The following is a 23,473-nucleotide window of genomic DNA, read 5'->3' on the forward strand; positions in this document are numbered from 1 at the left end:
GTTTAGTTGGTTTCCTATCTCTAAGGTTGAAAATAGTTGGGGTGACACTGCTTAATAGGATCATATAGGTTTCAAGTGTACACTCCTATGATACAAGATCTGTATCAATGAATTTAATACATTAATTTTTTTTTAAGAAAGAGTCCTGGCTGGTGAGGCTCAGTGGATTCAGCATCCACCTGCTAACTGAAAGGTTGTTGGTTTGATTTCTGGTCAGGGCACATGCCTGGGTTGTGGGCCAGGTACCTGGTTAGGAGTATGCAAGAGGCAACTGATCAATGTTTTTCTCACATTTTGATGTTTCTCTTCTTCTCTTTCTCCCTCCCTTTCCCTCTCTCTAAGAATAAATAAAATCTTTTAAAAATTTTAAAAAGAAAATAGTTAAGATAAGATTTAAAGTGCTAAGCAAGTCAACTTTGGCTTATGGTTTCAATGCTCTAAGTAAGAAATATACTTAGCTTATATAATTTGACTGGTGAAAACAGTTATATAACTCTAACTACAAGTTTAATTTTAAGATAAAGGAAATACATTTAGAAGCTACAGAAAACTGCTTTTATTACCAAAAGGGAGAAAATGGTTGGTTGGTATAGGGTAAAGTTTATCTTCCTTTCACAGCAGGTCCTGATGAAAAGCTAAAATCTTCTCCCAGGGAAGAGACAGGAAGAGGATGCAGACCAGTTCCTTCTGATAGGCTCTGAAGCTGCAAAGTTTACTGAGCAGTGTGTACACAGTAGCAAAATCTCAGAAGGAACCACTGTGACCTGGGGAAACGTTTCTCAAATATTCTGCCATCAGCGCATTTGTTTATTCCCTGGAGTTTCCTTTCCAGAAATATAAATAAAAATGATTGCTGACATGTTCCTTGCCTTTTTACTCATGCAATACACCAGTGTTTTTCAAACTTTTAAAAAAACTTTTATTGAACTTATTGGAGTGACATTGGTTAATAAAATTACATATTTCAAGTGTCTAATTCTATACTATATCATCTGTATACTGTATTGCGTGTTCACCATCCAAAGTCAAGTCTCTTTCTATTACCATTTATCACCCCTACACTCCTTCTATCTCCTCCCACCTCCATTTCCTTCTGTTAATGGCCATACCATTGTCTGTGTCTATGAGTTGTGTTTATTTTCTTTTGCTTAATCCCTTCACCTTTTTCACCGAGCCCTCCAACCATCCACCCCTCTGACAGCTGTCAGTCTGTTTTCTGTATCTGTGAGTCTGTTTCTATTTTGTTTATTTTATTAGATTCCACATATAAGTATAATCATATAGTATTCCTTTTTTTTCTGACTGGCTGATTTCACTTAGCATAATACTCTCTAGGGCCATACATGCTGTCACAAAAAGTAAAGATTTCCTTCTTTCTTATGGCTGAGTAGTATTCTATTGTGTAAATATTCCACAGTATTTTATCTACTCATCTACTGGTGGGTACTTGGGTTGCTTTCAAATCTTGGCTAGGCTACTGATCAATAACATTGTAAATTGAACACACTGGTGCATATATTCTTTCCAATCAGAGTTTCAGGTTTCTTTAGACATATTCTCAGAAGTGGAAATGCTGGGTCATCAGATAGTTTCATTTTTAACTTTTTGAGAAAAATCCAGTTTTCCACAGTGGCTGCACCAATCTAAATTCCCACCAACAGAGCAAGAGGGCTCACTTTTCTCTGCATCCTCACCAACACATGTTGTTTGTTGATTTATTAATGACAGTCATTTTAACAAATGTGAGGTAATATAGCTCATTGTGGTTTTAATTTGTATTTCTCTGATAATTAGTGACGTTGACCAATTTTTCAAATGTCTATTGGCCATAGGTATATCCTCTTTGGAGAAGTGTGTATTCAGTTCCTTTCCCCATTTTTTCATTGGATTATATGTGTGTGTGTGTGTGTGTTGAATTTTATAAATTCTTTATTAATTTTGAATATTAATCCCTTATCAGATATATCATTGGCAGATATGTTCTTCCATTCAGTGGGCTGCCTTTTCACTTTGTTGACAGTTTCCTTTGCTGTGCAAAACACAATCCCATTTGTTTATTTTTTAATTTTGTTTCCCTTGCCTGAGGTGATATATTAGAAAAATACTGCTATAAAAAATGTCCAAGATTTTACTGCCTAAGTTATCTCCTAGGAATTTTATGGTTTTTAATCCTACATTTAAGTCTTCAGTCCATTTTGAGTTTATTCTTGTTGGTTTAAGAAGGTGGCCCATCAAATAAATCAAATCAGAAATGAAAGAGAAGTAACAGCTGACACCACAGAAATATAAAGGATTGTAAGAAACTGTTATGACCAACTATATGCCAACAAATTGCATAACCTGAACAAATGGATAAATTCCTAGAAACAAACAATATTCCAAAACTGAATCAGGAAGAATCAGAAAATCTGAATATATCAATTACAAATAATGAAATCCAAGCACTAATCAAAAAACTCCCAGAAAATAAAAGGAAGCCCTGAATGTATGTTTGAACACTGTCACTGACAAATCCAGACTCAGCCCTGATGGTTGAAGCCCTTTTCACAGTGGAACCCAGAGGCATTGAGAAGTCCAGGTGCTTTTTTGGAGGCCAGGCTACCACCCTGACCCCATCCAAGCAGCCCTATGTCCTGTCCTAATCTGTGTGTGGAAGGAGGTTTCACGTGGGGAGGGCCTACCCTGAGCAGGAACAGGCAAAGGAGGGGCCAGAAGCCTGGTGGGCCAGTCTTGTTCATACCCCAGGTCAAAGCTGGCTAGGTGGACATGGAGTGTGGGCCGCACCCTCTGCTTGAGGTTTATCTCCCGCTCTGGAGGTAAATTTCATTTCCTTTAGATGGAGATCTGTGCAGACACAGGCCTGGGCTGCATTGGGGAGTAAAAAGTCCAGTGGCAAAAGCAGCAGCAACTAGAGCAGGAGGGCCTTGAGGCCTCCCAACTGGCTGCCAGTCCCTGTCATTGCAGAACTCAAGCTTATTCTAGATGTATTCTATAAATGGAATCTTACTACAATAGGTGTCTTTTTTTGTGTGTTTGCTCACATATTTTTACTTGTTTTTATTTGAAACCACATTTTTGTTATTGGAAAGGGAAATCCCAGATGGATTAGATGCCAGATGTAAAACGAAAAGCCCTTTTAGTAAGTGTATGTATCATCTCAGGGTAGACACCATTGTGCTAAGTGTGACCCTGGAGCCAGAAGCCAGTCAGGCTGGCTATTCCCATGCCCATAGCAAAAACAAGAAAAATGCAGAAATCTGAAAAGACAAACCACAAGCTGGAAAGCACTGCTCACAACCCAAGACTAGAGAAGCTTTAACATCCCTGTGGTGCAGAAAACTCAAAAGGTGATGTTTTCTAAAGTAACAAAGAGCAAACATGTACACTTGCAGTGAGAGGCAGTGCACCCATCTCTACATGACAGAGATGCCTGACCTCCCCAGTGAGGACAACACTGTAAACACTGGGGACAGAGCACTGTCACCATCAGACCTCAGCCTTTTGGTCTGGTGGCGACCAGCCTGGGGACAAAATGAGGAAGCAGAGGCCCCAGGAGGTCCCCTGGAGAGAAAAAGAAAAGGCCCCTCCTCTGGGAGAGCAGTGTGCAGCACCCGTCAGAGTTCCATAGGTGCACAGCTCCACTTGGCAGGGATCATTCTAGGAGATTACTCCACAAAAATTCTTGCACAATTTTTCAAAGATGTATTTTTGAGACTACCCATCACTGAGCACTGATGAAGTAGCCAGGAATTAGAAAAAAAACACTAATGTCCATGGGGAGGGGATGGGTACCACCAATGCTGGTCCACATGGACAAGGGAAGCTGGGCAGCCCCTAATATGGGTGTAGGGGTTTCTACATGCTGATAGATAAAGACCTCAAGGATCCTCTTATCTGAGACATGTGGACCAACTGTGTGTATCAGGGTCCTACATGTTAGGCCACATATGTGTGATTTTAACAGGTATATAGACATGTATGAGAATGAGTCTGTGTATGACAGAGACAGAAAAACAGAATGAGACAAATAGAGCCTGAAAGATACCCACCAAGCCACTCACAATGGTCACCTCTGGGGCAGAATTTGCAAATCTCACCTTCTTGAGGTGATGTCTAAATTTTTTATAATGCATGCATGACTTTGATAGTTCTAAAAATATTAAAGTCATATGTTTAATGTTATTTATTTATCACAAATATGGAGGAAATACAGTATTTAGTTTTTACTTTTAAAGGACTTATAACAAAATAATAAAGGTTTATTATAGGAAAATAATGCATTCAAAAGCAATTCAGAATCAAGAACAGGGGGTGCTCATCATTCCAGTTCTTTCCCAGTGTGCATGTAGTGTTGGCACGTGCATGTATGTGTACCTGTGTTCCCACACTCATGCATGCATGGGGGTGCTTATGCGTGTTCATGTGTGTGTATGTACATTTGTGAGTGTTGGGTGCAGAGGATTCCTGGGTATATGCCCTTCCAGAACCTCATTTCCCTAGGGAATGGCCTTGCTAGTCAGTTCTCTTCCTCTTTAGTATGTTCTGTGTCCCCACGTCAGTATTTCCAAAGACCCTGCCATGGAACAATCATTTTTTATTTTTGACTCCCATCATTGTACTGAAGGGAACATCTGCATGCATAAATGTTTATTTATTTAGGACAGGTCTCTAGAAGTGGAGATTCTCAGTCTAATGTAAACATGATTTTAAAGCTGTTTGGGGCAGTTCCCTATATCCAATGTTACCTTGTTCCCTTTGAGTCTTGTTTGAGAATGCAGGGATGCAGCGTACCGAGACCTGGAGTAGGGAGAGAGAAGGAGGGGCTGAAAGTGGAGGAGATGAAGGTATCTGAGAGTGACATGCTTAGCTGGAAGGTCCCATCCATACATCCTGCCTCTGCCCTGCTCCATGTCCCCCATCCCCAACCTCTAACCCACAAAGCCCCACCTGCTCCATAACTCAACTGAGCTGAGCAGCCTGGCCCTGCCATTCAGGAAACAAGAGGGTGTGAGCCTGCACATTCAGGCCTGCTTCCTGCCCTTCCAAGGGCTGACCCTTCCTCTCAGTCAGCAAGCAGGTCTAGGGAGGCTCAGCCAGTCACAGAGACCACCTGGTGAACGTGCTCTAACAAGTGAAATTCTCAGTCGCAACAGCAGGACCTACTTGAGTTTGTTCACCTTACAAGGGGCCTAACAGAGGGTGTCAGAAGGTCAGAGCACTAGGATCAAGGCTTTAGGACAGGCCACAGCATCCAAACCACAAAGGTCCTCCAGTAGTGTTCCCTGCCCTGGCCCTGTGCCAGTCCCCAGCCCACATACCCAACACATTCAGCTTCTGTGAGTGGGCTCTGCTCAGTGGCCATGAGGGAGAGAGCCCTTGTCTCCTTCAAAGTCAGGTTAGGTGAGTTCATTTGGTCTGAGGGTGCCAGGTGAGACCACTGTCAGTGACATAACACCTTGTCTGCCCAGAAATGGGACCCTCCAAGCAGAGAACACGGGGACATACCAGGAGGAAGAGAGTAAAGCCTTGATGATAAAAGTAGCAGGAGAGAGGGAAGAGGAGGACATTTTTGTGGAAGTCGGTCTCCTAATCAAATTTAATATAAGTCACAGACTTGAAGTTTTCAAAACACAGATCTGTTAAAGAACTAGTATAAAACCTCTTAATCCTTAACAATAAGACAAACAACCAAGTTAAAAAATGTGCAGAAGCCCTGGAAAGACTCCTCACCACAGAGGATATGCAGATGGTGGGGATCCAAGATGGTGGCAGAGTAAGTGGAAGTGACATTCACTTCCTCTCAGGACCAAATGTGAATGACAACTAAATTACAGAACTATCAACCCGAGTAAAAGGGTAAAACTAGGGCCATTTGCTATCGTGGCACCATTTGCTGAGCAGGCCTGTGACCTTCTTAAACGTGACTCCCATTTTACTCTTCTGAGCTTGTCCCCAGGGCTGGAGATTACTGGAAAGCAAGAACAGAGCTAAATGCTCCCTACAGCCACAAGCAGAAGATAACTGGAACAAACTGCAGCCTCATATTATAATGCAGCAATAGCCCAGGGGCCACACAACAGCAATCCTGCCACCCTCTTTAATCCAATTACAATCCAATAAAAGCTCAAAGCCTCCACCCCTCAATGCTGGTGTATCTCTTCACACCATGCCCCTCTCCTTTCTTGGAGATTGAATAAAAAAATTTATTCTCTACATTTTTTATTTTGTGAATTCTTCCACCACCCATGTCACCAACCACCCTAACACCAAGTACCCAACTAAAGACTGCTGAATAAAAGTTTTATACCCAAGGACTTACAAAAGAAGCCATATTGAGACTGGTAGGAAGGTTGGAGATGTGGAAAGTGCTGGCCACGCTCCCATGGCAGAGGCTGAGATGGATATCTCAGGTAAAAAGGTTCCCAATGAGGAGTGTGGGGTCTCAACATCACACCAGGCTCCATAGCCCAGAGACCAGAACTGGTAAGAGGCACACATGTAACATCTGGCTGTGAAAATCACTGGGGATTCTGTTCACCAGGGAGACATGAGTCTACTAGAGACACAGGTGCCTTCTTAAAGGGTCAATACACAAAATCTCATTCACAGTTACCCACCCTGGGCTGTGGTGGAGGGAGGGTGAAGCCGACCAGAATCCTGTGAGCAGAGACTGGGGTTTATGTTTCTGCGGGGAGAGCTGAAGGGAAAGCTGCCAGATCCTGTAGCTGAGTTCTTCTCCCAAACTGCAGACATCATCTTTCTAGGGTGGAGTACTCCCCTCCTTGTGGCATCAGCCAGGGGGTATGCAACAGACCTACCCTCTGGACTCCCTGTTGCCCCCGCTCTACACAGTTCACACTATGCTGAGGAGTCAGCTGCCTGGGCTAGGGTGTAGAGGTCCAGGGGTGCAGACTTAGAGACTGTCAGTGACTGAGTTATATTGCTCTGCGGTTGGGGGCCATTCCTCCCTCTTTCCCCTAAGCCTGACTGCCACTCCCCCTCACAGAAGATATACTAGCCCCATCCTCCTGACTCCCAGTGGTCCTGGCCTGCTGGGCTCAGGCTCCCAGCAGAATCTGGGACAGACTGAGCTGTGTGGCTCTAGGACAGGGGCCCTTTTTCCTTTGCATGCCTGAAGAATGGGGCAGAGCTCTCCCTCCACACAGCCAAATCATGGTCTCTTTGGGCCAGATAAACTCTGCTGGCTTCACCCTGAAGATTTCCTGAAACTCTACCCCACCACAAAGGTCTGCAGACACCTAGAGGATAGCAGCTAGACTTGGTATACCCTCGGACTTTTGCTCAGTGACCTCAGATACAGCACTGGCACCAAAAATGAACCTGTATCAATCAGGTGAACAACACTCTCCCCTACCTGGTGACTCACTGAGACCCTTCATCATGCAACATCATTATCACCAGAGGCTCTTTCAGTTACTGAGCGTAACAGTCAGTTAGCAGGTGGAGGCAGGCAGAGGCAAATCTCAGGGTGCCTTGGGCCTTTTGCTGACCTGCCCCAGGACTTGGTGCTGGTGGAAACCAGTCTTGGTGCACTGCTTGGTGTTTCCCACACACACCCGGGCATAGCGAAGATAGTCACAAATTATGGACAGCTTTGTAGCTCCAAACAGGTTGCCCAGGGCCAATCACAGGCAGTGTCTGATATTGACCTACACCAAAATCCCTCCCAAGAGGCCCCAGAACCAACACACTCAGTGAACAGCTTCAGGCAACATCAGCACGGGACCTAATTGACTTCATAAGCAGCATAACCAACGGGAGGTCTTGGTAGGCACCAGACCCTGCAAAGGTGAATTCTGCTTTTGTGGTCTGCCATAAATGACAGCTCAAACACTGTGCTCAAGGTCTATCCTCACAGTCAGCCTGCCTGAGGGTTGAACCCACACACAAATCAGACACTAGCAATCAAGACTCAATATAACACAAGGGCTCATATAACCCCTACAAGGGACATTGCTGGAGCACCCAGATCAGGTGATCAAGGAGATTGCACCACTGGATACCAAAGACACCTACTAACTAAGGCCATCATACCAAGATCAGGAGACATAGTATATCTACCTAATATATAAAAACAAGCACAAAGAGGCAGCCAAAATTAAAAGACAAAAAAATGTCCTAAATAAAAGAACAGGAGGAATCTCCACAAACAGAACTAAATGAAATGGAGGCAAGCAATTAACCACATATAGAATTAAAAAAAAATTGTTATAAAGATCCTTAAGGAACTTAGTGAGAGCTACAAAGAACTTGGTGAAAACAGCATGAAAAAGGACATACAAACCATAAAAAAGGGCCATTCAGAAAAGAAGAGAATGTATGAAATGAAGACTATCTAGAAAAAAATTAACAGTAGGTTGGAAGAAGCAGAGGAATGAATCAGTGATTTGGAAGACAAAGCAGCAGAAAACATCCCATCAGAGCAGCAAAAAGAAAAAATACATAAAAATGAGGATCGTTTAAGAGACTGTTGGCATACAATGAAGCATAACAGCATCCATAGTATAGAGGTACCAGAAAGAGAAGAAACAGAGCAAGGGATTGAGAACTTATTTGAAGAAATAATGACTAAAAGGTCCCCTAACCTTGTGTGTGAAGGAAAAAGACACACAAGTCCAGATAGCTCAGAGAGTTCCAAAGAAGATGAACCAAAAGTCCCAGGCCAAGACTCATAATTAAAATGGCAATTGTTAAAGACAAAGAGAGAATCTTAAAAGCAGCATGAGAAAGAGTTAGTTCCCATAAGACTGTTGGGTGATTTCTCAACAGAAACACTTAGGCCAGAAGGGGCTGGCACAAAATATTCAAAGTGATGAAAAACAAGGACCCACAAACAAGACTACTCTTCCTAGCAAGGCTATGCATTAAAATGAAATAAGAAATAAAGAGCTTCCCAGAAAGTTAAGTTAAAGGAGTTCATTACCACTCAACCAGTACTTAAGAAATATTAAAAGCACTTCTGAAGATGGAGGAATAGGTGGATGCACCGTACCTCCTCGCACAACCAAGATTAGAACAACAATAATTTACAACAATAATTTACAGTCAGAATAACACCCAGATCCGGCAGAGGATTTATCTGAATGGAAGTCGGGCAGCCAAGGAGTTGAAGTAGACGCGTTCATCCGGGCTGGTAGGAGAAGACGAGCCGGGCAGGCGCGGGGCTGGCTCGGGTCAGCGGCGCGCGGAGGTTGGGGGAAGGTTTGGCGCGAACTCGGTCCAAAAGCCATCCGGCGCAAGAACCCAGTGGCGATCCCTGAGTACGCAAGCTGCGGCTGGCAGACCCAGAGGGGTGGCGATTGTGGACCAGGGCAGAACTTGCGGCCCGGAGGCCCAGACAAGGGTCTGAGTCCAGGAGAATGGAACTACCGCCATTGTTTTCTCCCGCCCCGCTCCCGCTCCCGCTCCCGCCCCCGCCCCCACATATAACGTCGCAATCTAGCGACTGGGGTGCCCAGCCCCAGTGAGCACCTAAGGCTCCGACCCCCACCATAACAAGAGCAACCAGACCGGAAAAAAAAAAAAGGGAGAGACAGGGGAAAAAAAAAACAAAATATGTTTTCAACAGAGCAGATCAGTCCCCCAGGACTCATCCTTTTGAGCGACCAAGAATTAGCCAATCTATCAGATGTGCAGTTCAAAACACTGGTGATCAGAAAGCTCACGGAATGGGTTGACTTTGGACGAAATTTAGATGAAAGAATGCAGATTACCATAAAACAGATGCAGGAAGACACGCGGAGGAGAGCCAATAGTGAAAGGAAGGAATCTGAGTCTCAAAACAATACAGTGGACCAGAAGGAAGATAGAATCAACCAAGCAGGAAAGCATGATGAAATAAGAATTCAAAAAATTGAGGAAAAGATTAAGAGCATCCAAGACACCTTTAAACGTTCCAATATCCGAATTATAGGGGTACCAGAATCAGAAGGGGAAAAGCAACAGATTGAGCACGTATTTGAACAAATAATAAAGGAGAACTTCCCCAAACTGGCAAAGGGAACAGTCTTCCAAGAAATCCAAGAAGCTCAGAGAGCCCCAAAGAAGTTGGACCCAAGAAGAAACACACCAAGGCACATCATCATTACATTAGCCAAGGTAAAAACGAAGGAGAAAATCCTAGAAGCAGCAAGAGGTAAGGGGACAGTCACCTACAAAGGAGTTCCTATCAGACTGTCAGCTGATTTCTCCAAAGAGACCTTACAGGCAAGAAGGGGCTGGAAAGAAATATTCCAAGTCATGAAAGACAAGGACCTACATCCCAGATTGCTCTATCCAGCAAAGCTCTCATTTAGAATGGAAGGGCAGATAAAGTGCTTCTCAGATAAGGTCAAGTTAAAGGAGTTCATCATCACCAAGCCCTTATTTTATGAAATGCTGAAGGGACTTATCTAAGAAAAGAAGATAAAGAAAAGACATGTATAGTAAAAGGACAGCAAACTCACAAATATCAACAACCACACCTAAAGCAAAACCAAAAGAAACTAAGTAAACAATTAGAACAGGAACAGAACCACAGAAATGGAGGACACATGGAGGGTTAGCAGCAGGGGGGTGGGAGGAGGAGAGAGGGGGAAAAGGTATAGAGAATAAGTAGCATAGAATGTAGGTTGAAAATAGATAGGGGGAGGGCAAGAATAGTACGGGAAATGTAGAAACTAAAGAACTCATAAGTATGACACATGGACATGAACTAAAGGGGGAAATGTGGGTGGGAGGGGGGTACAGGGTGGAGGGGAGAGAAGGGGGGAAATGGGACAACTGTAATAGCATTATCAATAAAATATATTAGAAAAAAAAAGAAATATTAAAAGCACTTCTTTAAAAACAAAAAGAAAAAAGACAAACTTAGTTATAAAGAATAAAATGGCAACAAATACATACCTATCTATAATCATATTAAATGTAAATGGTTAAATGCTCCAATCAAAAGACACAGGGTAGCAGAGTAGATAAAAAAAAAAAAACAAGGCCCATATATATGCTATCTACAAGAGACCCACCTCCAATCAAAAGATACACACAGACTAAAGTAAAGGGGTGGAAAAGATATTTCATGTAAATGAAAATGAAAATGAAAAAAAAAGCTAGGGGAAAATACCTATATCTGACAAAAACAGACTTTAAAACAAAGGCTGTAATAAGAGACAAAGAAGGATACTACAGAATAAGTCCAACAAGAAGACATAACCCTTGTAAATATTTATGCATCTAACAAAGGAGGACCTAAATTTGTAAAGCAAATCTTGATGAACATAAAGAAAGAGATCAACAGTAATACAGTAGTATTATGAAATTTTAAAACCACACTGACATCCATGGAAAAATCTTCCAGACACAAAACAACAAGGAAACAGTGGCCTTAAATGACACACTAGATAAAATGGATCTAATTGATAACTTCATAGCATTTTACCCCAGGGCAGTGGAATATACATTCTTTTCAGTGAGCATTGAATATTTTCTAGAATACCATATGTTCGGACACAAAACAATTCTCAATAAATTTAAGATTAAAATCATATCAAGCATCAGTTATGACCATAATGGTATGAAACTAGAAATCAATCACAAGAAAAAAAATTGAAAAACACACAAAAACATGGAGGCTAAATAACATGTTACCGAACAATGAATGGGTTAATGATGGGATCAAGGAAGAAATCAGAAGATACCTTGAAACAAATTAAAATGAGAACACAACAACCCAAAATTGTGGGACACAGCAAAAGCAGTCCTAAGAGGGAAATCCATCACATTACCAGACTACTTCAAGAAACAAGCAAAATTTCAAATAAGCAAATTAAGTTTACACTTAAAAGAACTGAAAAAAGAACAACAAAGAAAGCCCAAAGTGAGCAAAAAGAAGGAAATAATAAAGATCAGAGCGGAATTAAACGAAATAGAGTCTAAGAAAATACAAGAGACAGATGAAACCAAGCACTGGTTCTTTGAAAAAAACAAATAAGATTTAACCAGACTCATCAAGAAAAAAAAAAGAGGACCTGAATAAATGAAATCAGAAACAAATGAGGAGAAATAACAACTGGTACCAAAGAAATACAAAGAATTTTAAAAAAATATTACAAACAACTATATGCCAACAAATTGAACAATCTAAAAGAATGGATAAATCCACAGAAACGCATTCTTCCAAAACTGAATTAGGAAGAATCAGAGAATCTGAACAGACAGACTACAACTAGTGAAACTGAAGCAATAATCAAAAAACTCCCCAGAAACAAAAGTCCTGGATTGGATGGCTTTACAGGAGAATTTTACCAAATATTCAAGTAACTAACACCTATCCTTCTCATAATAATCCAAAAAAATTCAAGAGGAGGGTAGACTTCCAAGCTTATTTTATGAGGCCAGAATTATCCTAATTCCAAAATCAGATAATTCCAAAATCGGACCAAGAAAGAAAATTATAAATTGAACTTTTTTTTCATGATTGTCCACCTAAGGAAACTTTTTTTAGAATATTTCTTTTTACCCAATTGCCTCTGTCTCATAAACTTTTTGGATTAGAGATATAATTTTTATCTGTTTATGTAAGTGACCCTTTGAAAGGCCATAAAGCATAATAATATCCAATATATTTTTACTCTACCCCAAGAAGCAATCTGCCCCCTTGGTGGTGATATTGTCCCATTAAGAAACATACAGTACACTAGGAAAATCAAGTGAGTTCTGGTCACAACCTCAAAGACCAAAAAGGGAGGCAATTCACAAAAGGGAAATGTAAAATTCATTACCTCCAAAAAGTGAAAAAAATATAAACCTCTGACTGTGATTTCCAGATACAAGGAATTTCTTATGGGGATGGTGTTAAGGAAAGAGGAAAAAATTATTTATATGTTTGGTTAATAAACATAAAACATAACTGAGTAAATGAAATTAATTCTAGGGGTTAAGAAAATTCCAACCTTAATAAGGGAAATTTTCAGTAAAATCTTTATTATAGTAATGAACTAAATCTTATCTTCATTGAAACCTGTTCTAATTCTTTTTCAACTCTGCATCTCCAGAGAAAACATAATGTCTATTTTTTTTAAAAGAAAATACAACACAAGGTATAAAATTATGAAAGGAATACAAAGTCCTGATATTTGAATTCATTCCTTGGTATTGACATTTACCGTTTTAAAAATGTATGTTTCTCAACAGCCATTTACACAAAGACAGCTTCAAGGAGGCAAAAAGTTGAATTAATATTGACCTTAAATAAATGAAGAACTTAAAATTATGCTCGAAAACTCAAAAAAGAAAAGATTTCCTAAATAGAATAATAAAACACAAAATTCTTTAGCTTGTAAAAAAAAAAGAAATAAAGAGGTAAGAATATTCAGTCATATATATCCAAAAGAACTGATAAGAGAATTTCAGAGAGATATTTGCACAATCATGTTCAATGTAACATTATTCACAATAGCTGAGAGGTGTAACAACCTAAAGGTCCACCACCAAATAAATGAATAAATAAAATGTAGTATGTAAATACAATGGAATATTAGCCTTACAAAAAGGAATCCTGTCACATGTTACAACATACATGATCCTGAAGGACATTATGACAAGTAAATGCACCATTCCCAAAAAGACAACTATTGCACGATTCCTTTTGTATAAGATATCTAAAGTTGTCAAACTCACAGAAACAGAAAATATGATGTGGTTGTGGGGTTGCTGTTTATTGGTGCGTCAGGTTTGTAAAATGAAAATGTTCTAGAGATCTGTTGCACAAAATGTGCACAGAGTTAACACTGCTATGATGTATACTTAAAATGGTTAAAATGGTGAATTTTGTTTTAATCGTAATTAAAAAATACTCGTCATCAAACCAATAGTAGGTAATAATCAAAATTAGAATTACCTCCTCTAGTTTTTTTGCATATAATTCAGATATACAAATAAAACCATGGTAAACAGGCTTTAAACATATCTGGGAAGATAAAATATACTTACATGTGTAGAATAATAACAAATGTCCACTTATATCATCAATTTAAATTCAATTATATATTAATAGCATTCGGTGTGTATCTATAAGTCTATAATCCCTTAAATAAATTGCCTAGGGAATTTGTGATTTCGAATGCAGAATTCTTCTGATTTTAGAAAAGTAGTATAGTGCATGTATTGATCATTATTATATAACTCCCACAGTAAGGTCTGAGGCAGCATCTTTTCATCAAGTACATGAACACTGCAGCAAAAACTATGAACAGTCACACTAGGTAGGATAATTAAAGACTATAAATAGCTTTATGTCAGTTCCAGTCAGATTAGGTTTTGCTGCCAAGAGCTTTTTAGATTTTGGGATTCCAGAAAAATGGACATATGGGTCCATTATCATAGTTCAAGAACCTGTCATCATTTTTAAGTGTGTAAATACTAATTATGTTTAATTCCCCATGATTTCACTGTCAAAGTAATTCCAAGTAGACAAATAAAAACATAACTAATTCAATGTCACCACATGTGTTAGCATAAAGAACACTGATAGTTAGAATCCACTAGTTCAAAAAATGAAATATTCCATACAAGTTTTTACATGAATTTATCCTAGGCTAAGGTCAATTTTGTGTATTGTTTCTAATCTCTCTGCCTGTACTATCCAAATGATAGTCACTAGCCATGAACAGCTTTTGAGCATTTGAATGTGTCTAGTCCAAAGTTAGATGGGCTATGATTTAAAAATCTCATTGATTATTTTCATATTGATTATGTTAAAATGATATTTTGATCATTTTGACCATACAGTGGGTTAAATAAAACATATTATTAAACTTCATCTCTCTCTTTTTAGTTTTTTAACATAGCTACTAGGATATTTACCATTATATATGTGGCTGGCATTACATTTCTGTTAGACAATGTTGCTCTATTCTCATATTAGTCATTATGGGCGAAACTAATTATATTAAAACATTACCTCCTCTACGATATCTCTCCTAACTACCCACACAGGGGGAATATGAGCCCTATGTATGTAATTCCATGGCTCCTATGCTTCCATCACAGCACTATTTCATTGTATTTTAATTGTTTACTTGTCATTCCCCAGGTTGAAATTTCCTCAAAAAAGAGACTGGATTTTTTCTTTTTTAACCTGGAAATACTGAAGTTATTGCATAGGCATAGAAGAAGACCACCCAATGAAATACTATTAAGTTGATGTGAAAAGTTAGACAAAATTCTAAGACCACAAATGACTGGAACAATAGGCACTCATAAATTGTATCCTCAGTCTTTCAAAAAAAATTAAAAGAGAATAACATTAGTAAATTTTAAAAGTTCCATTTTGTTACAGAAAAAAAACTTTAAAAATCTAGGTTGTTTTCTTACCTGAAGTCAAATTCCTAGCTGTACTTTGTGATTTCTGCATTTCAGTAGATTTAAAATTGAGATCATCCTGCATTATCTTCAGCTCTTGATTGGTGATAGAGGATACCTGTTTCATACGATTTATATTCTGTATTTGCAGAGAAAAAAAATGAAAAAGTTCCACCAATTTAATTCTCCAATAAAGCTCTTAGAAAACACTGCTAAGGGATTGAATGTTTTGATTGGGAAGTCTTTAAAATACATCATTTATCATATACATTTTATAGAAGAATACAATGATATTCAAATCAGGTTTTCTCAGTAAGGACAAGCTAAGTTAAAATTCAAATTTTTTTTACATTTGCTTCATTTAAGTGCACAAAAATGCAACAACAATATTTTAAGAACTGACTTGAGTCCTACAACACTAACTATTGAAAACAAACAGAGCATTTTTCCTCTCATGGTACTACCCACTAGGGACTGCTCAATAAGCATGTTTTGCTGAGTCAAGATACCCATTATATATGTTGTTCTCTTGTAGATCTTAGAAGAACAGAATTCCTTCTATTTACAATACAAATTACAGTGTAAAAATATATTAACATATATGTTAACATTTTCCAACATAATGTATCTAGATTTTGCAGTTTATCTGTGCAAATGCTATTTCTAAGAGTTCCGATAGATTAATATGGAAAAGAATCTTAATAATTACTCTGAATTAGTCCCTCACTTACTGCTGATTATTGGTATTATATACATATGTATAATATTGAAATATGTCATCTTTTTCCCTGTCATCCAACCAGTTAGCTAAATTTTGCTAGAAAGACAAAAATTAATAGCTTAAGGAAATAAAATAATAATCGAGAGAATTTAAAGGAAAGAGATAATTTATTTACTTATTTATTTAGTATTTAAAGATTTTATTTATTTATTTATAGAGAGAGGCAAAGGGAGGGAGAAAGACAGGGAGAGAAACATCAAGGTGAGAGAGAAACCTGCAACTTGGGCACATGTCCTGACTGCAAATCAAACCGGCAACCTTTGACTTTGCGAGACTCTGTCCAACCAACTAAGCCACAACTGGTCAGGGCTAAAGGAAACAGTTTAAATGTAATAGTAAACCACTGCATTTATTTTGCTGGAAAAGATAATCACAGTAAAAATAATGAGGACACCAGGTCAGGTACATGGTACTTACCCGACTACTGTGCTCCAAAAGTGCAACAATGCTGGCTTCTATCTGTGCCTTCCGTTCCAGTTCCTGACTTTTCGTTTCCTCAAAAGTCTCAATAAAAGCTGCCAATCGAGAAACGATGAAAGATTACTACTGACATACTTAACACCATATAAACTCTGATTTGTAGGTCTTAAGAGTACATTTTAGAAAAGCAAATTTTAAACTATTAGTGTGTAACATTTCATTAAACCAAAGGTAATTACTCAATAAGAACATTTCTGCATACTTTCAAACTTTTACTTTTTTTTAGTTTCTATTTTTTAAAGATTTTATTTATTTCTTAGAGGAAGGAGAAAGAGAGGGATAGAAACACTGCTGTGTGAGAGAAATATTGATCAGTTGCCTCTGGCACACCCCCAACTGGGGCCCTGGCCACCAACCCAGGTATTTGCCCTGACCAGGAATCAAACTGGTGACCTTTCAGTTCACAGGCCAGCATTCAATCCATTGTGCCACACCAGCCAGGACTGCATACTTTCAAACTCTTTTTTTTTTAAAGATTTTTATTTATTTATTTTTAGAGAGGGAAGGGAGGGAGAAAGAGAGAGAGAGAGAAACATCAATGTGCGGTTGCTGGGGGCCATGGCCTGCAACCCAGGCATGTGCCCTGACTGGGAATCGAACCTGCGACACTTTGGTTTGCAGCCCGCACTCAATCCACTGAGCTACGCCAGCCAGGGCTACTTTCAAACTCTTAAAAGCTTAATTTTTATGACCTTATAAGATACAAGTAAACTAAACATTTATATAGGCCCAGAAGTACAGATAAAAAGGAGGTAAGAAAAATTCTGTGTTTACATAGAATATATTTGATACATCTACAATTATTAACATCTATTATAAGCCACTAACTTTATTTCTGAAAATAGTATTAATTACCTATGTTATCTGAAAATGTGTAGTTTACTTATAATGCTGCATTAATCTTGTCTAAATAATTTAATAATTTTTTCAGATTATTCATATTCTATGAAATCATTCTTTTTCTTGTCTAACATAGACCCAATACACAATTTGCTTTTATGTACATTCTTAAAGTATTTCTATGGAGCTTCCAAAAATTAAACTTATAGTTAAAAATAATTTTACAGTTAGTATAAAACAATGAATTTTGATGTAATTTTTCGTACTTGCTGAGATTTTAAAGGAAAATCAGGATATTGTTAAATCAGAGTTGGCAATTATTGTTTTATAGCATGCTTCTTTGAAGGTAACTATTGACATCAGGCTTAGGGAAGCTACAACCAAAGGCTACTGAATTTCAGTTAGTGACAGAACCAAGTAACAATAAATAATTAAGTAAATATTGTAAAAGCAACAAAAAGGTGAAAGATATTAAAGGTGAACATAGCAAAACAGGTAAAAGAATATTCAACATTCAATCAGTAAGTGGTCTATATAGATTCTCTATGCAAACTGTAAGTACTAGATTTAGAACCTATTCCTAACATACATTCACAAACACATATTCCTTTTCAGAATTCTTTACTTTTTCAGAATTCTTTACCTCTCCCCTAACTATGCTAGATCTTTAGTAATCCTTCAAGGCAAATGCTTTGAATGTCCACACTTCTGCATTTATTAGCCATTTTATCCTTCCCAAATGAGATCTCTGATTTGGTATATAAGTGAACAGCTACCTGAAGATACAGTATTTTCATCTATAAGACTAAGACTTACTGTCCATATTTTCTTCCCTTTTTTTAAGCTCCTTGTACTTCTGATTCATTTCACCTATAAGAGATACAAAATATAAAGTTAATTTCAAAAACTCTAGATACAGCGCTCTAAATTAGAAATAAATCTTAGGTGCTCCGTATGTCATTAGTCATTGAATATTCAATATTTTCAATTAGGTGTAATTCTTGTACACTGAATGCGAGAATCTTTTAAAACAGCTATATTTGTATGTTTGACTATTTGGAAATAAAGAATCTTCTGACTGGAAAGGACTTAAAGGCTTCCCAGTGGTTCTCTATATTAGTCCCAACTTGGAGCTATTCAACCTACACAAGAACACTACTGGTGATGGGAAACAGAAGATGCCAAAAAGTTCATTCCATCTTTGAATAGCTCACATTGATAAACAAGATAGCAGGCTAACTTCCCCTATAAAGCTTAAAGTTTAGATATTTCACAAGCAATTAAAATTAAAGTGTACTAAGTGCTATCATAAAAAAAGTTATATATACAAGTACACAGCAAGGTAAATTAATTTAGTTCAGGAGTTCAGGGAAATTTTATCTAGTGTATTATTTAGGCTGCATTATAAAGAATAAATGAATAAGAGTTACCTGGTTAAAATACAGAAGATTAATTTCAAAGTCAAAGCATTTGAAAGTGAGGATGAATATGATAGAACGAAAATTGAAAAAGTGGCATGGCTGAGGCAGAGAATGTAAGTGAAAAAATGGCACAAAGATGAGCTTGGTTATATAAAAGTCTGAACTTCCTTCTATGGACAATGGTAAAATTACTGAAAAATTTTAAGCCAGGAGAAAATGGTCAGTTTGCATTTCTGAAAAATGTTTCTGGTCTGAAGAATCAAAGAGTAGTAAGATGGAGGTAATAATACTAGTTAGGAGATTGTCACAGTAATGTGGGTAAAGATGAATGTTGCCTGGAGTAGAGTGGTGGCAAATTAGGATGTAAGGTTGTAAATAGTTGTTTGAGACATTTAAGAGCCAGAGTGAATGGATTTTGGTGAGGTTAGACTGGGAGAAGTCAAATGTGACTCCCAGGTTTCTACTTGAGTAACTGAGGACATGGTGGTGTTTTTAACTAAAAAGAGAAGCAAACTGAAGAGAAAGCTGCTTACAGCCATTTTGGATGTTTCATTTTATATATATATATATATATATATATAAAAATATATTCATATATATTTATTAAATATATATATATATGAATGGCATGTTTAAAAGGGCAAAAACCTGAGGGCCAGACAGATGGATGAAATCTGACACGTTGGTTGTGTAAAGAGGCCATCAGCAGAGGCAGATCACAATTACTTTATGACAACAGGATTTTCATTGTAACCAAAATTGAGTTTTGGAGGCACATGGTATTTTCTTGGACTAGTGAGAGAGCTGCAGCCCTGGTCCCCTGGGCCCCAGTTAAGAGTAAACTGAATAAATTTGTGTTTGCTCTATTCTGGAGAGACTAAGGAAGCTTATTAAGATAATGTCCAGCAAGGACGGAGGGAATAATAAGCCAGAGATTCCTGAGGAGGTTCTTAATGAGGAACCAGCATATAAAAGGACTTTAGGAAGAAGACTTCAAAGAAAATGGGGGAAGCCAATGGTTAAGTGTCTGGAGGCTAAAACCCAATGGCTAGCCTGTGTTCCACATATACTCCTATAAGGCATATCATTTGTTCAAGCACTGGCTATAGTAGCAATAAAGTTAGGGTATAGAGAAAGATAATCAGGTAGAGCTCCTAATTACATGGAGGCATGCATTTCCACTTGTATATAGACTTTCTTGGTAGGAAGTGAGTTAGGACTACATAAAGGTGAAGGCAAAGTCAGAGGCCTGCATCTGCAAACAGTCTTTTTGCTTTCTGATCTGAAAATATTTTTTCCAAGCTCATTGAGGACAGCCCTGATACACAGAAAATCTTGCCAAGGCCCTCCAAACAGTACTAGTAGTAAAAAGTGGAAAACAAAACCAACTATCAAGGATAGTACAATAAATACCCAGTAATCATGGGTTCCTAGCTATGAAACATCCAGAAACAACAGGGGACACCCAGAACCAAGAGAAAACATTGGGTTCACTCAGGCTAAAGCTTTGAATGCATTAACAACTTTACTGGACTACTATTCAGTTCAATGGAACAGCAATGGTCTCAGAATGTACGATTATTTGTGAGGGGGCAGAAAGAGAAAATTCATAATAAATGATAAAGTTTGTAAATGACTAAATTTTAAAAAAATACATTATAGACAAATTAAGATTTGTCCTATAGTAATGCCACCATTCATTTACCTATGGCAATGTATTTTGAGTTAGCAACAAAGAGAATGAATTTGTGTTTGTAGCACATGTGATCTGGAATGCCCTTAGAGGAGAGTGATGTGCATGTAAATATTATATAACCTATGAGAAGTAGCAGGAAATTTAATATCTGCTGAACCCACCATGGCCTAGGTTTCTTAGAAAATCCGAGCTTCTTGTTGTGGCTGAGAAGTTGCACCCCTGAGAGATTAGTCAGGCATTAAAAGATTAGGAAGAGGCCTCCAATACTGGCTTTATAGAAATTTAAGTCATCTCATCTTTTTTCTCCTTTAAAAATCTTTAAAAAATATCTTTATTGATTTTGTCGAGAGAGGGAGGAGAGAGTGTGGAGGGAGGGGGGAGAGAGAGAAACATCTCTCAGTTGTCTTCCACACCACCCCCACAGTCTACATCAAACCCACAACCTATGTACATGCCCTGACCTGGAATGGAACCTTTAGGTGTATGCTCTAAACAACTGAGCCACGCCAGCCAGGAGTCGTCCTCTTTTAAGAGAATCTCCTACACATGTCGTTTTTGGTTCCTCATCTTGTTATTAGACCAGCGGTCCCCAAACTTTTTGGCACCAGGGACAGGTTTCATTGGAGACATTTTTTCCATGGGAGAGGGCAGGGGATAGTTGCAGGATAATTCAAGTGCTGTAGGGCCTGGTTCCTAAAAGGCCTGGACTGGTACCGGTACTGATCGCAGCCTGGAGGTTGGGAACGCCTATATTAGACCTCAAGACAGCATGAGGCTTTGCCTCCTGCCATTCCAATGAATGTCGGGAGCCGACCAACAGCTGATCCTTGACACAGTCGGGATGGATGAGACACATCTGCACAGCAGAGGTGACTGTGGCTGGATCTCTTGTCTATCTGTTCCTGTATGCCTGTCCCTGCTATCAATAGGTGGTGGGATTTCTGGACCCCTGTGCTTTATAACAAAAAGTCTGCACCATGCCTCTGATTCTGTGTGAAGTGATTTATTGCCCACAGAAGACAAGTCCCTAACAACTCTAGTGCTGCCTACTTCCCCCACCTGGAAAGTTAAGGACAAAATTAAACTATGGGCAGACCAGCTGCCAGAACACTGAAGGAAGCTGTTGCTAGGGATGCCCCTTAAGGAGTCACCACTTAAAAGCTCGAGATTTATTAGAGCCACTACCCCTCCCATACCCTGGACAGGAATGTTTATTGAAAGTACCAGGTGGGTAAAGAAGGAAGGAGTTTTAATTAAATAAAACAATCTCAATGCATGGAAATGAATACAAAACATGGCCCCCCAAGATGTATAAGTCAGTAGACCTAGGCAAAAGACCATTTATCTAACTTAGACAATCTAACCTCAATAAATAATAGCTGACTTTTAAATCACCCCTTGCACCCTTTTAATTTAGACCAATCTATAGAACCTTAGTAGACATTTAGTTATTAATTGGCACCTGAAAATTTGTGCCGGTATAGCTTTGTTAGTTAGCTGATTGATAACCCTCTGGGTCAAAATAACCTTTGTTTAACATGATTGATCTATAAAACCTCCTGTACTTTTCAAAGTTATTTCTAGGGTAACCTTTTCTGCTTTAATAATCACACTATGTACCTGCTCCATTGAGTATTGTATAACCTTACCTGTAAAAATAAAGATTGATTCTTCTTGGGGAGTCAGTCAGGCCTAGAGAGCCTGGCTGTTCTCCAGCACCCCACGTGGTGTCTGTCTCCTTTGCCCCTGAAGGAGCCATTCCTCCTTTGAGGACCCTGAGACCTGTCGAGGCTGGACCCCAGCAAATGAAATTGTTCTCAATAAGATTATATGACTCCCTACTCAATTATCAAATCTAAGGGGCAGTTTCCAGCTCTTATCTTACTCTGCATTATCAGACACTATTGATACATCCTACCTTCTTTCAGTTTTTCTCCTTATGTTTTTTGTTGGGGGCAGCTTTTCTGGGGTTTTTTACTTCAGATAATTCCTTCTCTTCATTCTCTTCATGGCTTTCTCTTTTTTCTTCATTTAAATTCTCGGTTCTGCTGTTAGTTGACTTCTAATGCTACATTATATCCAAGGAAATCTCACTTATTCTTGTGGTTTAAGAACTCCTAAATCTGACCTTTTCACTAATTTTCAGATTGTTTTATCCAATTGCTTACTAGAATAATGAATATTCATCTGGATACATCTCAGGACATCCTAATACTATTGTATCCATACCTCATCAGTCTTCCTCCTCACAGTCTGCACCCTTCTTTATTCCCTATTACATTTAGAAGTCCTTCACCATACACTTATCATTCAATTCAGAAACCTGGCACATTCCTCCCTTCTGCTACCCTCAAACTCATGCTCCTAGTTGCCATCAAATTGAGCTGAAGACATACCTGGTCTGTGTCCAGCTACAGAGCTGCAGCTGGATTAGACAGGGCAGAGCTTCCATATACCTTAATAGATTCCCAGCTTCATAAAACCTCCTCCCATACACTGTTGTTAAGTAGAAAAGAGGTCAGGGCACTAGGGAACTGCTCTATTTTGTGATTTTTCAGTTGGATGATTACTACGTGAGGGGATTGTGAAAAGCAATATTCAGATGTGGGATATCCTAAGGTAGGGAGTTAGCAAATTTATCCTTAGATTTGTAGTCACAGGAGAGGACAAGATTAGAGATACAGGGAAGATGATCAGTATGTACTGCTGGAGGTACAAAGCAGGCAAGCAAAGAATCTAATGTAGTAAAATCAAGAATAAGGAGACCAAAGGAGAGGAAAAGGACACAGGGTGATTTCAGAACTGCCTTCAGATTCTGAGCACTTGATGTGATCATGGTTGTACATAATGTATTCCAAATTTACTGAGTACCTACTTACTATGTGCCAGATACTG

The 23,473-nt window shown here is 38.7% G+C and overlaps 1 protein-coding gene across 5 annotated transcripts in view; it reads right to left on the reverse strand.

The window, feature by feature from the left end:
• IFT74 (intraflagellar transport 74) overlaps positions 1–23,473 on the reverse strand; it is a 108,241-nt gene that overhangs the window by 16,617 nt on the left and 68,151 nt on the right. For 4 of the 5 annotated variants that reach the window (XM_028516837.2, XM_036021530.1, XM_036021532.1 and 1 more), the window contains 3 exons: positions 18,278–18,331; positions 16,559–16,656; positions 15,373–15,499 (listed from right to left, as the gene is read on the reverse strand). In XM_028516837.2, coding sequence (XP_028372638.1) covers positions 15,373–15,499; positions 16,559–16,656; positions 18,278–18,331 — 279 coding nt within the window. Of the gene's footprint in view, positions 1–15,355; positions 15,500–16,558; positions 16,657–18,277; positions 18,332–23,473 lie in introns of those variants that run through there. The other variant, XM_036021533.1, reaches the window with a different exon arrangement.

Source organism: Phyllostomus discolor, chromosome 3, assembly GCF_004126475.2.
Source record: "Phyllostomus discolor isolate MPI-MPIP mPhyDis1 chromosome 3, mPhyDis1.pri.v3, whole genome shotgun sequence".
Taxonomy (NCBI): Eukaryota; Metazoa; Chordata; class Mammalia; order Chiroptera; family Phyllostomidae; genus Phyllostomus; species Phyllostomus discolor.